This window comes from Eptesicus fuscus, chromosome 18 (genome assembly GCF_027574615.1).
Source record: "Eptesicus fuscus isolate TK198812 chromosome 18, DD_ASM_mEF_20220401, whole genome shotgun sequence".
Classification (NCBI taxonomy): domain Eukaryota; kingdom Metazoa; phylum Chordata; class Mammalia; order Chiroptera; family Vespertilionidae; genus Eptesicus; species Eptesicus fuscus.
This window is the reverse complement of record NC_072490.1, coordinates 9,649,019-9,664,381: the sequence shown is the minus strand read 5'-3', so window position 1 is coordinate 9,664,381 and position 15,363 is coordinate 9,649,019. Positions and strand designations below refer to the sequence as shown.

Sequence of the window (15,363 nt, the reverse complement as noted above, 5' to 3'; positions counted from 1 at the left end):
GATTTTTCTATTCCAGGGCTCCCTGTAATTTTCACATCAGGCACCGTCTTTATAATTTGGAAGTGAATGAGAGAGGCTGCGCCACAGCCATGTTCCCGAGCAGGCCACCAGCTGCACACGGAGCTGCCAAAGCAGGTGCAGATACAAAGCCCTGAAGATAACTGTGGGCACAGCCCCTGGCCACCCAGCCCCGTTCCCCACCCCCTGCCCCCAGCCCCGTGCCAACAGAGGCTGAAAGCCGAGCCTGCTTTCCTAGGCCCCTCGAAGCTGGGGCAGCCACGGGACACGGGACACGGCTGAGCCGGGGCTGAAAGCACATCAGTGGGCTCTTGCCGGGGATGCCAAGGAAGTTCTTGCTTTCCAGATGAAGAAGCAGTCAGTCACCTGCCCCTTCCACGGGAATTTATAAAAGCACATATCTGGCCCTAGCTGGGTTGGCTCAGCGGATAGAGCGTCGGCCTGTGGACTGAAGGGTCCCGGGTTCGATTCTGGTCAAGGGCACATGCCTGGGTTGCGGGCTTGATTCCCAGTAGGGAGCGTGCAGGAGGCAGCAAATCGATTCTCTCTCATCATTGATGTTTCTATCTCTCTCTCCCTCTCCCTTCCTCTCTGAAATCAATAAAAATATATATTTTTAAAAAGCACATATCTGACCATGCCATTCATCAGGATCCTTTAAGAGTGTCCTCACGGCCCCCATAATAAAGGGAAAATTCCTGAAGACCTACAGGCCTTGCCTGATGGCCCTAACCACTGCCCCAGCTTCGCCAGCCCCGCCTCTCTTGGCTCTCTGATATTCCGCTACCCTGACATTCCTTCAGTTCCTCAAACTGTCACACAGATGTCTGTTTTAGGGTCACCACACAGGGTTGTTCCTTATTTGGGAGGCTCCCCTCCAGCTTCATGGCCCACTTAACCCTTGCTCACCTGTCTGCATCCTAAACAGAGAAATTTCCCATTTCAGATATTGTACTTTTCTGTTCTAGACTTCCAGTGTTCGTTTGTTTTTAATAGTTTCCATTTCTCTTGTGAGATTCCCCATTGTTCACTCATTATGACCATCTATTCCTTGAAGTTCCAGACCAGTTATATAATAAATGCCTCTGGCTTTATTTCCTAATTCCGACTTCTGGGTCATCTCAGGATCTATTTCCTTTTTAAAATTTTTATTTCTATGCCTTTTTAAACTTGGACGAGGGGTCACATTTCCTGATCCTCTGCAAAGCTAGCAATTTTTTATTACATGTTGAACATCACAGGTGAAACCAACCTTGCAGGGAGTCTGGATTATGTTGTCTCCCTTTAAAGGTGTTGAATTTTGTTCTAAAAGTTCCTTGTGAACCTGTCAGGCCTTTTTTTTTACTAAAGTGAGTCTATTTTAATTTTGTCCTCATTCCTAGAGTGTTACCTGTATGTCTAACATATGGCTTTGTGGGGGGTGTCACATGCATACTTTCGTCTGGGCCGTAACTCCAAGGTCTCTGAGCACCGTGCAGCCCCTGGTGGCTCTGCTCTCGCTCAGTCCCCCAGGAATCATTTTCCACTTGGGCCTGATGGCGCCCTGCAGCCCTCAGCCAAGAGCCTGCAGTGAACATAGATTTCTGCCCACTCCTACCACTCCCACTTCTTCTGATTTTCAGGGCAGACCAAGTGCTGACCTCCAAAGACAGCTTTTTCAATAAATCTGCACAGGAGTTCAGCAAGAACCCAGCAAGTCACCATGGTAACTAGCATTTCTGATGAACAGTTGAAAATCCACAGTTGACAATTTAAAGAATAATGCCCCTCAGTTAGGTTATTACATTTCCAACTTGAGGCAGAGGTCAAAACAGAAGAGCTAATTAGGTGTCTTTACCACAATGCCTGCGACAGAGCCATCAGATGGGTCTGGAGCCGACCTGTCAGCAGAGAGGGGCTCCCTGCCGGGAAGTTACAGAAAGCAGTGTCCCCAGCCTTGTGCTTCTCCTCCTGTCTCTCAATAGTACCGTGTGCTTACAAGGAGCGAGGCACTGTGCTACCCAGCTCTAATGAGTAGTTTTCCATGCTCAGCTGTGTTCTGAATAAATTATAATGGAAAAATAGCCTCATTTAAGAAACATCTTTTAACCGAGGGGAAAACAGAGTGGGGATGGCCGGTGGGGGCGGGGGCGGGGGGGGGGGAAGAAAGAAAAAAAGAAAGGTCTTTTGAGTGAGAGAACTGGGGGTCATCTATCCATATGGCGTTGGTCATTGGTGCTGCCCCCCAACGCGCACGCATTAGTGGGGAGCCTGCGGGCCGACACTCACCTTTGCGTAAGCAGTTGTCTTGAGAAACCATTGCCTGAGGTACTTCTGCTCGACCTTCGCTCCGGAGCGCCACGAACAGCCCTGCTCATCCACCTGCTCGTTGGCCAGCACTGTCTGGTCCACGGGGTCCCAGTTCACCAAGGCCTGTACCAACCATGAGACAAAATGGTGCGATCTGGTGAGTGCACTGAAGGACCCCCTCGGGGTTCCTCCCAGGGGAGGGGTCTGCAAACGCAGCATCTCTGCTCGGGGACTCAGGAACCTGCATCTCCTCGGAGTACCGCGTGGCCAGGAAACCACCAGCGAGCCCTCAGAAGCGCACGGAACGGCCTCAATGCCTCCCTCCCATTAGCATACGCTTCGGAAGGAGGCTGTAAGCACGTGTCTAGCTCAGGTTTGGTATCTCCTTGCATGAAAGGATGAAGTTGCAGGATTTGACGTTTTAGTAAACAGAGAAAAAGAAGTAACAATGGTACCTAGAGCCTAGCAGAAATCAGTTATTTTAGGGGAAACAAGTATATTTACTTTAACATAAATAGCTGACCGTTCCCGAGTGACCACCATGTGCTGGACGCTGGGCTGAGTGCCTTCCTAATGCTGGCTTTCCGCATCCTCACAACAACCTTTTAAGGCATGAACAGTGTTATCCCCACATTGCAAAGGAGGAAACTGAGGCACAGGGATCAAATAACCTGCCGAAGGTCACCCAGGAAGTGACAGAGACAGGATCAGAACTCAGACTATGGGAACTGTAAAAACTGTCTGCGATTTTTAAAAATTTTATCTCTGGTGCTGGCAACAGTAGGGCTTCCCTAAATCCTACAAAAACAGTCACTTTATCCCATCTGAATGACTGTATCACATATGTAGAGAGGTGCGAATAAATCTTACCACCACCCATATCAAGACATAGAGCATTCCCAATACCTCCCAAAATTCTGTTGTGTCGTCTCGCAATCAACATCTGTCCCTAGGAGGTAGCAATCTTTCGAGATCTTTCTGAATACTTTTATGTGGCTGAGAGACCCTGTAATCTTACCCCCTGTGAAGTTTCCCTCCATAGCTCTAATTCACTTCTATCTAATAAATACCTCTGCCAATGACATCATTCCTTTACTACATTTAGGTACAACTTAGTGCAAAGAAGTCAACGAGTACAGAGTTTGGGCACTAAAATATCCTGGCTTGATAAGCGCTGTTATTTTATAACATGGTTTTTACTGATTTTGAGAGAGAGGAAGGGAGCGGGAGAGAGGCATGGAAACATCAATGATGAGAGAGAATCATTGATCAGCTGCCTCCTGCACTCCCCCTACTGGGGATGGAGCCTGCAACCCGGGCATGTACCCTGACCTGGAATGGAACTATGACCTCCTGGTTCATGGGTGGACGCTCAACCACTGAGCCACACCAGCCAGGTTCTCATTGTTATTTTTAATTTTAATAAGCAATTCTAATAAGAGACTGTGCTGAATATTGTCTATTTGCCCCTCCAAATCCTCTTTCCCTCTTCTGCACCCTGGCTTGCCCTCTGGCTGGGTTCAGCCAATGAGAGGTGTCCTGGCCTCCTTCCAGCCGGACCATGGCTGGAACACCGAAGGCACAGCCCCTGCCCTCTGTCACAGCCACCGCCCTCCCAGTTCCAGTGCCTGCCCCCCGAGGTCGCCCCTTCAGCTGGGCTGGCAAAGGCTTCCTTCTGTTGCCAGGACCAGGGGCTTGACCATGCTGTGGGCTTCCCTACACCCTACAGAAACAGTCCCTTTATAACATGATCCTTTCGGACGCACCCTCTACTTCCTGCTGGACCCTGACTGATCCAGAGACATATCTAAAATTGACATAAAAGAGGGTGGAGACTAGGCTAACCCGTCTGTGGGCAGTGATTTTACAACTGGAAAGCAGCATGTCCACCAAAACACGTAAGCTTGTGAAGCCTGCAGTCAGTGGTAAAGGCATGTAGTGAGTGACGCCCCTCATTCCAGGGTCCCCCAAGCCTTGAGTACTTAGAGATAAAATAATAACCTTAGACATGAAAACTCTAGGCTAATAAACCAAGGGTGATTTACTTATCTATTATTATTGCCTATATTAGGGGTTGGGAGGGATTCCATTTAAAATAAATAAGGTAGCCCTAGCTGGTTGGCTCAGTGGATAGAGCGTCAGCCTGCGAACTGAAGGGTCCTGGGTTTGATTCTGGTCAAGGGCACATGCTGGGGTTGCGGGCTCGATCCCCCCCAGTAGGGGGCGTGAAGGAGGCAGCTGATCAATGATTCTCTCTCATCATTGATGTTTCTTTCTCCCTTCCCCCTTCCTTTCTGAAATCAATAAAAATATGTTTAAAAATAAATAAATAAAATAAATAAGGTAGCCCTAGCCGATTTGGCTCAGTGAATAGAGCGTCAGCCTGCAGACCAAAGGGTACCAGGTTCGATTCTGGTCAAGGGCACGTACCTCGGTTGCAGGCTCCTCCCTGGCCCAGGATCTGGTAGGGACTCCTGCAGGAAGCAACAGATCGATGTGTTTCTCGAGCCCGCAACCCCAGCATGTGCCCTTGACCAGAATCAAACCCAGGACCCTTCAGTTCGCAGGCTGACGCTCTATCCACTGAGCCAACCAGCTATCGCTACCTTATTTATTTTAAATGGAATCCCTCCCAACCCCTAATATAGGCAATAATCATAGATAATAATCACGCTTGGTTTATTAGCGTAGAGTTTTCATGTCTGAGGTTAATACTTTATCTCTATGTACACAAGGCTTGGGGGGCCCTGGAATGAGGGGAGTCACTCACTCACTACTGTCCCTCTCTCTTCCAATCTCCCTAAAAATCAACGGAAAAATATCCTCGGGCAAGGATTAACAATAAATAAATAAATAAATAAGGTAAAAAGAAAGAGCCAAGTATTGTTTAGTATTGTGGAAAGTTCTTTCAAATGGCAGCCCGCCCGACGCCGCCCCCACGCCCTCCCAAAACACCCACACAGAACTAAAACCGTATAAAATATAAAACGGAGATAAAAAGCCCTATATGCTTCCATCTGTGCCTCCCACCCCCAACCAACCTCAGAGGATCAAGAAGAAGCAAACACTCAATACCGAGGATTGCAAAAACAAACAGGACTTTATTTTCTTATCAACAGTTCCCACGCGGCCCGGCATCTCCCCGGCTCTAGGTTACAAAAGGCAAGGAGGAAGACGTGTTCCTAAGAGGTTTACAAGTTATAACAAAACCTTGGTGTCGGATGAGAGACAAATAAAAGCAAAACACAAAGGCAATTTTCCCCCCAGTGAAAGTCTTGGGGGAAGAGGAAAAACACCAAAGGAAATAGCATTTCAGATCAGAGATGCATCAGCTATGAGAATACACTCTCCTTTCTTCCCACAATCGGATCTGCCTCAACCACAGAGATGCAGGGTCCTGGCTCAGCCTTCCTTCAGGGGGGGGGGGGTTACCCCAGGGGTGGGCGCAAGGCAGGGCCCTGGCACCCGGGCGCAGCACAAGCAGCCTCTCCACGCCCTGGAGCTGCTCCCAACGCCCTTTCCCGGGCCTCCTCTCTCTCACTACTGGTCTCTAGCACACAGCCTCCCTGGGAGCCAGGGCTCTTTACAACATCCCCGATGTCCACATTGGAACATGTACTCTGATGGACACCCTGGCAGGCAAGCACAGTCTTGCCACATAGAATACAATTTCTCGACAACCTCACCTGGCTGACTTGAACGTTCTCTACTCCCCACTGAAGCCAACTCCACGCTCCTCTACAGTTCACTGGCCACATTGGCAGGATCTGAATTTTAAAGTCAACCTTCCGTCGGTACTGAAGCCACTGAAACCCCTGCAGACGCACTGAGCTCCAGCCCACTTGGCCCACTGCTTCCCTCACACCGTTGTCTGGTAACTCCGCAGAGTGAGCCGTTCCAAACACGAGCACGTCCCCAGCGGATCCAGGGTTAAACACGGGGATTCGCCTTTTTTTGCCTGGGTGTTGCATGGGAAGCTTTTAGAAAGCTTTTAGAAATGCGTTCCATCACACCGTTAGGCTCTCAGGGATGCCGGCGACTGCGGGCTCCACGGGAGATTCTCAAGGCGGTGTCATCCTGACTTTGTAGGCTCCCTTCTCTGCGACACAGCAGCTGCGGTGCCCCCTGCCCGCGGGCCTCCTGTGCCACCCCTCACCCTTTCTCATCTCATCTTCCTCTTGCTTGGGTTCTCTTCCCCTCCCCTCCCGGGGCCGCACTTTGCACAGGATGCCTGTCCCGTCCAGATCACCCTCCATCAGCCCAGATCACCCTCCATCAGCTTTTGTCTCCCGGCCAGGGCATCGCTCCTTGGGCCTCCGGCTCCACCCCATTATTGTCCTTGCTTCTTCCTCCTCAGGCTCCGCTTGGCTACCCCTTTTTGTGAGAACACAGACATGCAGCTTCTGGCTCCAGAAGGCTGGTAAAGCATGTGGTTCAGGGTATTGATTTTCTCAAAGTCTACTAGCTTTTTTCTTTGACAAAAGGATGCTTAATTAAGGGACATCACATAGATCTTATTAAAGGATGTAATTCTCAAAATCGATATTGCTCCATTCCATCCAGAATGGGCCGAATTTGGACGGAGTCCAGGGGAAGGGGCTGGGTGCCCAAGGCTACTGCCACCACCTTCCGCGGCCCCGGGGGCAGAGTGGGAGAGGCTGTGCGCTTCGTGGAGACGAGGCCGCACTGGATTAGCCCTGCCACCAGCTGCCACTGAAGTCCTGGAGACGGCCAACGACAAGCTCCTAGACAGGCGCTCTCCGTAGCTCCCCAGAATGTCCAAGCACCAGGCAACATCACTCGTCTCTCTCCTAACTACACCCACGGAATAATCTCTTTTAAATCACAGAGGTAAACTCATGTTCTCCCAAGTACAGGTCTTGGAAAGCTCGTGTCTGCCCATCATGAGCTCACAGCTTCATTGTTGCTGACACTGTACAATGAAATATGTCAACATTTGGGAGAGCTGCATAACTCACCGTACTGTGTCTTCCGAATGCCTAATGTACGATGTTACAAAATTATGCAGAGGTGAAAAACCCATGCAGAGTGCAAGACAGACCAGTCAAATCCGTTTGAATTTAACAGAGTACAAAAAGGTCACTGATATTTCAGATTCAACACTGCAGCTGAAGTGTAAGAAACCACCACTTGTTGACTTCCGCTATAGTATCAAAGAAGAATATTCACCATTATGGGAAGTGGTTATTAAGTCACCCTGCCACTTTTAACAGGTTCTGTTCATTCAGTCTCCTGGTATTCACCACTATGACTTTAAATAATAAAAGTATGCTTCAATTTCGGATATTGTCTTTAGACAGTTCTGGGGACCCTGGGCCATGCCTGGTGGATACTCAGCATGGTCGGCCATACAGCCTTCCTCCCACCCCCGACCCCTCTTCTAGTTCGCCCTATTTTTGTTAGCTTTCATAGCTACCTTTCTAACTTAAAAAACGCATAGATGTAAACCTCTAACTTTTCATCTCTGGCTCCTTGCTGGGAAAGATGAAGGGATGGTCTCGCACTTGCTTCTATTTTTCTTCCCCAAGTTCACCTCCTGGTTTTTGTTGCTACATTATTTTTATGTTGTCAAGGTTCAAGACATCTTTGTTTTATTCTGAAATTCGAGCTGAGCCTTCTGCATCCAACTCTATATTGATTTTAAAGCTTTTCAAACCTAACACATAAGGATTCTGTAAGTATTATTCATTGTAAGACCAAGCAGTGTGAAGTGACCCACAGAACAGTAAATGTAATTGTGTGTCGTTAAATCCCTCTGGTCAAAGGAGAATGCCGTTTCCACTTGTTACTTCTGGATTTTCCAGACACACATTGTCTAGTAGAATGTTCTGAGATGATGGAAAATGTTCTAGATCCGTGATGTCCTATACTTGCTACTCGCACGTGAATGTGGACCTCGATCTTAATGTTAATGAATCTCCATTATTTTAAACTGAAATATCAACACCACATGCCGTTGGTGGCTACAGTACTGGACAGCAAAGTTCTAGGCCACACTGTGACCCTCTCCCTCCTCCCCAGCATCTCAGGAGCATGACTGTTACTGAGCTCCCACCAGGACACGCTCCTCCCCTTCTTGGGAGACCACTCTGTGGGCACTGGGATGGTTGTTCTTCAAATACCATCTCTGACCTCCCAAGACCCTGCAACGAAGATGTTCCCACCCACCGGGCAGGGACAGAACCACACTTCCTGGAGGTGACTGACCCAGCGCACAGCCGGGAGGGGTCGCTGAGCTAGGGTCTGGGAAGCCTGCATTCCTCCTCTGCTCCCTGTCCTGATCTCAGCCCAGGCACCAGACACTGTTACGTGCTGGGAATTCAAGTGCGAAAGAACCAAGCCCTGTCCTGGAAGCAGCAAACTAAGCCAGGCGGCGCTACTTTCTGGATCCGCTGCGACCGAGGCCATGAACTTGAGGTCATGCTCATTTTCACGGCTCCTGGGCAAACTGGGCGTATTTGTTTCTTGTTTAACAATGGTGTGTTCTAAGCAGACGGAGGAAATTTATTTAAAGGGCAGCTACCTTGGACTTACCTCCTTCTGATAGGCCAGTCCAGCGTCGTAGAGCTTGATAAAGAGGTACTGAGTCCACTTGTAGTAGTCGGGTAAACACGTGGTTATTTCCTGCCGGAGAGGGAGGAGAAGTCACCCACTGGCCACTGTGAACACCTGCCCCCACGCCACGTATGCCCCAGCCTTGCAGCATTTTGAAAAGCAATCTCACTGCAAACATGTGATCGACTATCCTACTTTCCACCGATTTGTCAAGTGAGGGAAGGGAGACGTGACTGAAATGCCAGCCCCAGCCCTGGCCGGCTTGGCTCAGTGGATAGAGTGTCAGCCTGTGGACTGAAAGGTCCCAGGTTCGATTCCAGTCAAGGGCACATGCCCAGGTTGCAGGCTCGATCCCCAGTGGGGGGCATGCAGGAGGCAGCCAATCAGTGATTCTCTCATCATTGATGTTCTCTCTCTCTCTCTCTCTTTCCTTTCCTCTCTGAAATCAATACAAATATATTTAGACAAAAAAAAAAAAAGAAAGAAAAGAAAAGAAAAGAAATGCCAGCCCCACCTTTCCTGTTTAAAGATGAGAAAATCAACCCGAAGTCTTCTGCACACCCCTCCCTCCACCCCTGCAACGAGCATGTGAATTACACTGTACGAAATGGGGTGCTATCATTTTTGTCAGCGCAAACATATTTGGGGGGGGCCACAAGGCTCATTCGTGAAAGCAGTTCATTTTCAAAGCAATCACAAAATCCAAGAGGCGTATTTTCCTGCTTTCATACGATCTCCATTTGGAAATAAACCTTGTGTTCCCACAGATAACCAGGGCCTGGTATCTCCCTCAGGCTCATTCTCCCCCATGTATTCCATCATGTGAGTCAGGCTGGCATCTACATAGGAAGACCCACCAAAAACATTACCAAGCATCAAACTTAGTGAGAAAGCACCTGGCTTGTATTTCCAGCCTAAACCGAAGCTTCCCCACATTTACTTTCTGTCCTGAAAACGCCTTTGCTATAGAATCTTTTTTTTTTTTTTAATATATTTTATTGATTTTTTACAGAGAGGAAGAGATAGGGATAGAGAGTTAGAAACATCGATGAGAGAGAAACATCGATCAGCTGCCTCCTGCACACCCCCTACTGGGGATGTGCCCGCAACCAAGGTACATGCCCTTGACCGGAATCGAACCTGGGACCCTTCAGTCCGCAGACCGATGCTCTATCCACTGAGCCAAACCGGTTTCGGCTGCTATGGAATCTTGAAAGGCAGGTTATTGATTCCTCCCTGTGTGGCTGGGTTGGGAGGGTCAATAAGCACAAAGACCTACACTCCCACTGCTTCCTTCTCCTGCTCTTTGCACCCAACAGCTCACAGCGGAATGGACGGAGGACAGGGCACATTCCAAATGGTCCCACCTGTGCGGACATCCGCCTTTCTTCAGGAGGGGAGAGCTGAAGCCCAGCGGGGAGGGCAAGTAGGGCCGGAGCTGAACAGGGGGTCTGGGAAACTCGAGGTGCTCCCAGTGGGCTACCTCTCTCAGGTGAGATTCTTGTGTATTATGTCCTTTTGTGTGCTGACTAATAAAAACAGCAGAGAAATCACTACTAGGAAACAAGGAACCCTGATCGCCAGATCCGCGCCCCACTCCCCTGCGAGGCAGAGAGTGAATAACCAGCCCATCTAACAGCTCTGCCCCTGTGGTAGCTGACCCCCCCCCCCCCCCCCCGGGGCCGGCCCCCTGCGGTGCCCCAGCTGTGACGCTGAGTGCTGGCTGAGCTGTGAGCACCAAAGCCAGTCCCGGCTCCCAGGCTGCACACGCACCCAGTCTGCGGGAGCTACGGGCACCCAGTGCCTGGCCAACTCAAGACTGGGACCCGCACACTGTGGGCGGGCTTGCTCCCCAACACCTCCAAATTCACCCTCATCCCAGGATCTGTTCCTCACCAGCTACCCCTCCCCATGGCACAGAACTCGTTTTCTTCCGTTTCCCCGACAAGCAACTGAAGAATTTGCATTTCTTTATTTTTTTATTTTTTGGGGGGGGCAAGGGAGAAGAAAGGAGAGACAGAGAGAAATCGACTTGTTGTTCTACTTGTTGATGCATTCATTGGTTGATTCTTGTATGAGCCCTGACTGGGGATCAAACCCGCAACCTTGGCATATCAGTGTGGCGCTCCAACCATCTGAGCTACCCAGCCAGGGCAAAAACTTGTATTTCTAATAAAACCGGGGCAGGAGCTATGTTGAGATGTTTAATTTGTTCATCGCTGTCTGCTCAGGTCCTGGCACATCGAGGCACCCCAAAATTATTGTCGAATGAAGAATAAACTAAACAGACCAGCCCATCTAACGCCTGCATGTTGAATCAAACTAAATTCAAATTACATTATAAATCTAGAAGATGAACTAGGGCAGGGGATGCAAGAATGTGGTAAAAATATTCCCAGACTTGTTATGGTTTGTTTTTGCAAATTCTTATTCATTAGAAGTTTTTAAAAAAATGTGTGAGCTAATATGAAAAAAGGACAGTTAAATTTAGGAGGTGACAGTTCTCTTTTCTCTACTTATCTGTATCGTTACGTTTTTCATAATAAAGCATCAAAATATTTCCAATAAACACATATAATATACGTATATATTATATGCATGCATGTGTTTTCTCAGCCCTGAATCTGCTTCTATAGATTGAGAATAAAAACTACACAGCAACAGACCAGAATTATTATCTTCATCCAGGTTTATGGTTTTGAAAACCACTTTCACTTGAACTAGAAGAAAGATCATAGTTCCAGTCAGAGGGAAAAAAGATGGCTGTCCAGCCGAGCATTAGTCTATTTCACCCGCCAGGAATGCGATCTCTTCGGAAGAGCCAGCTCCGAGGTGCGCTGAGCGGTGGGCACTCCCGGCCCCTCCCCACCTGGGTCTGACCCGTGTTGTTCACATCGGGTTTCTGCGTGTCATTGGAGGAAAAGTCATGCCAGCTGCTGGAAGGGTACAGCTTGCAAACCAGTACTCCAGGACCATCATCCACTCCCGACTGTGGAGGAGAGAAAGTTCCGTGCTGTGACCGCGGTGGGACCTGTGAGCTGGACCTGGGCCAGAGCGGGAGAGGGCTCACTGCAGCCCCCTTAGAGACGGACCGAAACTTATGATGCTCATTCTGACAAAAATCAGCGCCCCTCCCTTGCCTCCTGCGACGAGCTGGTTCCTGGAACAGGCTGTTTACAGGCTGGTCAAGCATGTAAAGTAATTTCCGCACCTGGAAGCATGCATGTACTAGCACCCGTGACCGGTGCCTGCCAAGCAGCGTGATGATCCATTTATTTCCTCTCGCAGCCTCCAAGATATGCCTTGTGAGTTTCCCCTAATAAACTCTGTTAATTACCAACTGGGTGGCAGCCTCTATCTTCATCTCTCCTGTCCTCTGTTACAGAGGAAGATTTTCAGTGCCAGGAACGTGCCCTGTGTCTGCGTGTGTGAACGCCGATGGCTTTACTTGAGTGCATGTTTACCACTCACATAGTCCTCTGAAATTCCAGTGTCCCCTGCCCAGAGGAAGCTGGGAGCGCTCTTGCCCATTTATTCCCACCTGCTGCACACAGGGTCCACTAGGGCCCTCGGTATCGTCCTCTCCATGAAGAAATGGCAGACCAGGTGCCCCAAGGCTCCCTAGTCCAGTCTCATGAGAACCACAAACATGGTGGGGAGAGACCCTACTCAAAAATGCATTTCCTAAAAATATCAGAATGCTTCTAGAACCTTCCTTGATTTGCTGGTTTTAAAAACAACAAAACAAAACAACTAGTTCTAATCTTCTAATACTTCATCTCAGAAAAAAATCACCAAAAAGGGAACATCTGAAATACTCTCAACAATAAAGTTTAAAAAAAAAAATCACCAGACATCTTTCTGAAATTAAACTGCTAAAAGCTTTCCCTTTCGTCTGGCTAAAATGGAGACCCCCTTTCACATTTTCCCTGAGAACTTCTTACTTATCCCAGCTCTGTAGACAAGGCTCTCCTGGGCTTTCAGCACGGTAGATGCTCACTGCCCTTCCTTCCTTCCTCCTCCTACAGCAGGGTTCTCACAGGAAACACCTGGTGATACCTGGAGACACTCTGTCACACTGTGGTGGGGGCGGGTGTTGCTGACATAGTGAGTAGAGGCCAGGGACACTGCTAAAAGCCCTACCATGCACAAGACAGTCTCTAGAACAAAAAATTATCCAAGTCCAAGCGTGCCACGGGGAGAAACCTGCTCCGTGGGTTTTGATTTTTTTAGTTTGAGTCTGTAACCTCAGGCAGATGAAAGAGCCAAGCAACTGTCCGATAGGCATTCATTCCATAAGAAGGCATAAAACATCCTTGGGAAAGTGGGAAAGCCAGCCCTGGTGCTTGGGCTTCCCTTCTCCAGCTGCTGTGACCCCCGCACTGCGGAGCACACGGGGCAGGGCCCTCATTCCCAAGGAGCTCGCCCCTCCTCCCAGCTGAGACCCACCCCGGGAGAGACCAGGCAAGTCTGGGGGTGTGGGCGGACACAGTTCTGAAACTCGGTTATGCATGCATAGTGCTGCTCCCTGGGAATGAGTGATTGGTTTTACTCCCTAAATGTTAAATCATTTAATAGGCCTCCAAGTGGTAGTCTGACTTGGAAAATCTCTTGTAATAAATTCATGCAATACAGTTCCTATTGTGAAGTTAGAGAGGCGGATAGTTTTTCGCGATACATCAGTTTACCGCCTTGCATGAAAAGGTTGTTGACGAGTAAGTGCTGAAAGATCATCCGTTGGAATCTGGCCCACAGCACCCAAGTGTCCTGGCCCAGCCCTGCCTGTACCTTGGGGTGTGTGGGGGGGGGGGGGCCCAATGTCTGTGGGGTGGGGATTCCTGCCCCCCGCCCCCCCCCATTCCTGCAGAGGGAAAGCACTGATTTGGGAAGACTTCTTAGTCAAGCGCAGGCTGTTTACTCAGTTCCAGAACCCTCTTCATTCTTGCACTTGCCTTTCCCTGCTTCCCAGACAAGCCAACACCTAATGCATCTTGTTTTCAAAACAGAAAGTCGGGTTACTCAAAGTTATACGCCAAAAGCAACTGCAACGCGGCCATACCCACACAGATCCCCAGAAAGGTGTCATGCTCCTATCCCCTGAGCTCTAGAAAGCGCAATCTGCCTGCCAGGAGCCCAAATCTCTGCACCCGGGACTCAACCAGAGTCATCCTCCCACACTGCAGTCTTCATTCTGCAATACCTGGCTTTTAGCATGAAAAATATGTTGCCCATTCGCAGCCAAATGCAGAGCCTGGCACAAAAGGTGAGCCCCTCAGAACACAAGTGAGGCTCGACGGTCCTTCGAGACCTGCCACCCACCCGGCACACGGCTAACTAAGCCGGCCATGCCAGGAGCCCTGTGCGATGATGGGATCCAGGGAGGCGGAGCCAGAGGCCTCCCCCAGTGCGCTGAAGTGAAGGGCACGTGGTCTGGGAAGAAGTCCCCGTGTGTGCACTCACTGAGGTCTCCCCAGCTAACACTCCTTGCTCCAGGGAGAGTCTAGAGAGAGGGAGCGATTGGAAAGACAATCTACTTGGGAGCCATTTCACCTGGTTCAAGTCCTTGCACCATCGCTAGCTTGTGGCCAGAGCCCAGTGTCCTGTCTAGAAACAGAGGTGAAGAGCCCCCCTGAAAGCACATGCGGGGCACACAGGAGGGATCGCTGATCCACTCCCCTGGGCTGACTCAAGCAGGCTGGCAGGGGAGGAGGGGGAGATGCTGGTTTCCCATCACACCACTCGGAGAGGTGGCTGACCCTCGAGAGGCTCCCGGGACAAGGGAAAAGGGAGAGGAAAGGACCAGAAAGAGAGGGTGTTTACAAGAGAATGACCAAAACACATGACCAGGATGGAGACGTTCACAGAGGGCTGCTCCCAGTCACGGCTGGTGGCGACCCAGCGCAGGGAGAGCCAGCCAGGTGGCCCCCGGCCCCAGCTTCTGCTCCGGCAGGATTCACTGTACCAGGCCACAGACCTGCTACCACCCCCCAGAAATTTCCCATGCAGCCAGGCTGCAAAGAGGTCCCTCCCAATTACATCTCCCTCTCAAACGCTGTGCGGGAGACGGGTCTTCCCTGCCCTTGGATTTTCACAGGATTGAGTAATTCTTCCCAGAACCTATGATGCTAGGGAAGAAATGCCGACGTACAAATAAACACTGGGTTGCTCGGGATGACACCGACTATGGGTGCGTTCGGTTTTTTTTTAATTATACAAGGTTTTCTGAACTTCACTGGTTTTGTACAGTGACTGTGTGTTACTCTGGGAATCAGCCTATAGTGTTAAAGCTCTTGAAAACAGTTTAGATTCAAAGGAAGACGAGAACAAAAGAGTTGAGTCTACAGGGGCCGGACCCTTGCCCTGGCGAGCAGTCTTCCAATATACTTGGCATAGGCACCTCAAGACCCCCACAGTGGGGTTTAAAGGAACTGGAGATGGTGCTCTACAGACAAACGAATGTCCTGGGGTCACCGCGGAGGG

At 49.7% G+C, this 15,363-nt stretch overlaps 1 protein-coding gene across 2 annotated transcripts in view; it reads right to left on the bottom strand.

The window, feature by feature from the left end:
• Positions 1–15,363, bottom strand: part of LARS2 (leucyl-tRNA synthetase 2, mitochondrial) — a 100,274-nt gene that overhangs the window by 52,095 nt on the left and 32,816 nt on the right. For both annotated transcript variants that reach the window (XM_054729852.1, XM_008154346.3), the window contains 2 exons: positions 8,863–8,952; positions 2,287–2,430 (listed from right to left, as the gene is read on the bottom strand). In XM_054729852.1, the coding sequence (XP_054585827.1) occupies positions 2,287–2,430; positions 8,863–8,952 (234 nt within the window). The remainder of the gene's footprint in view (positions 1–2,286; positions 2,431–8,862; positions 8,953–15,363) is intronic.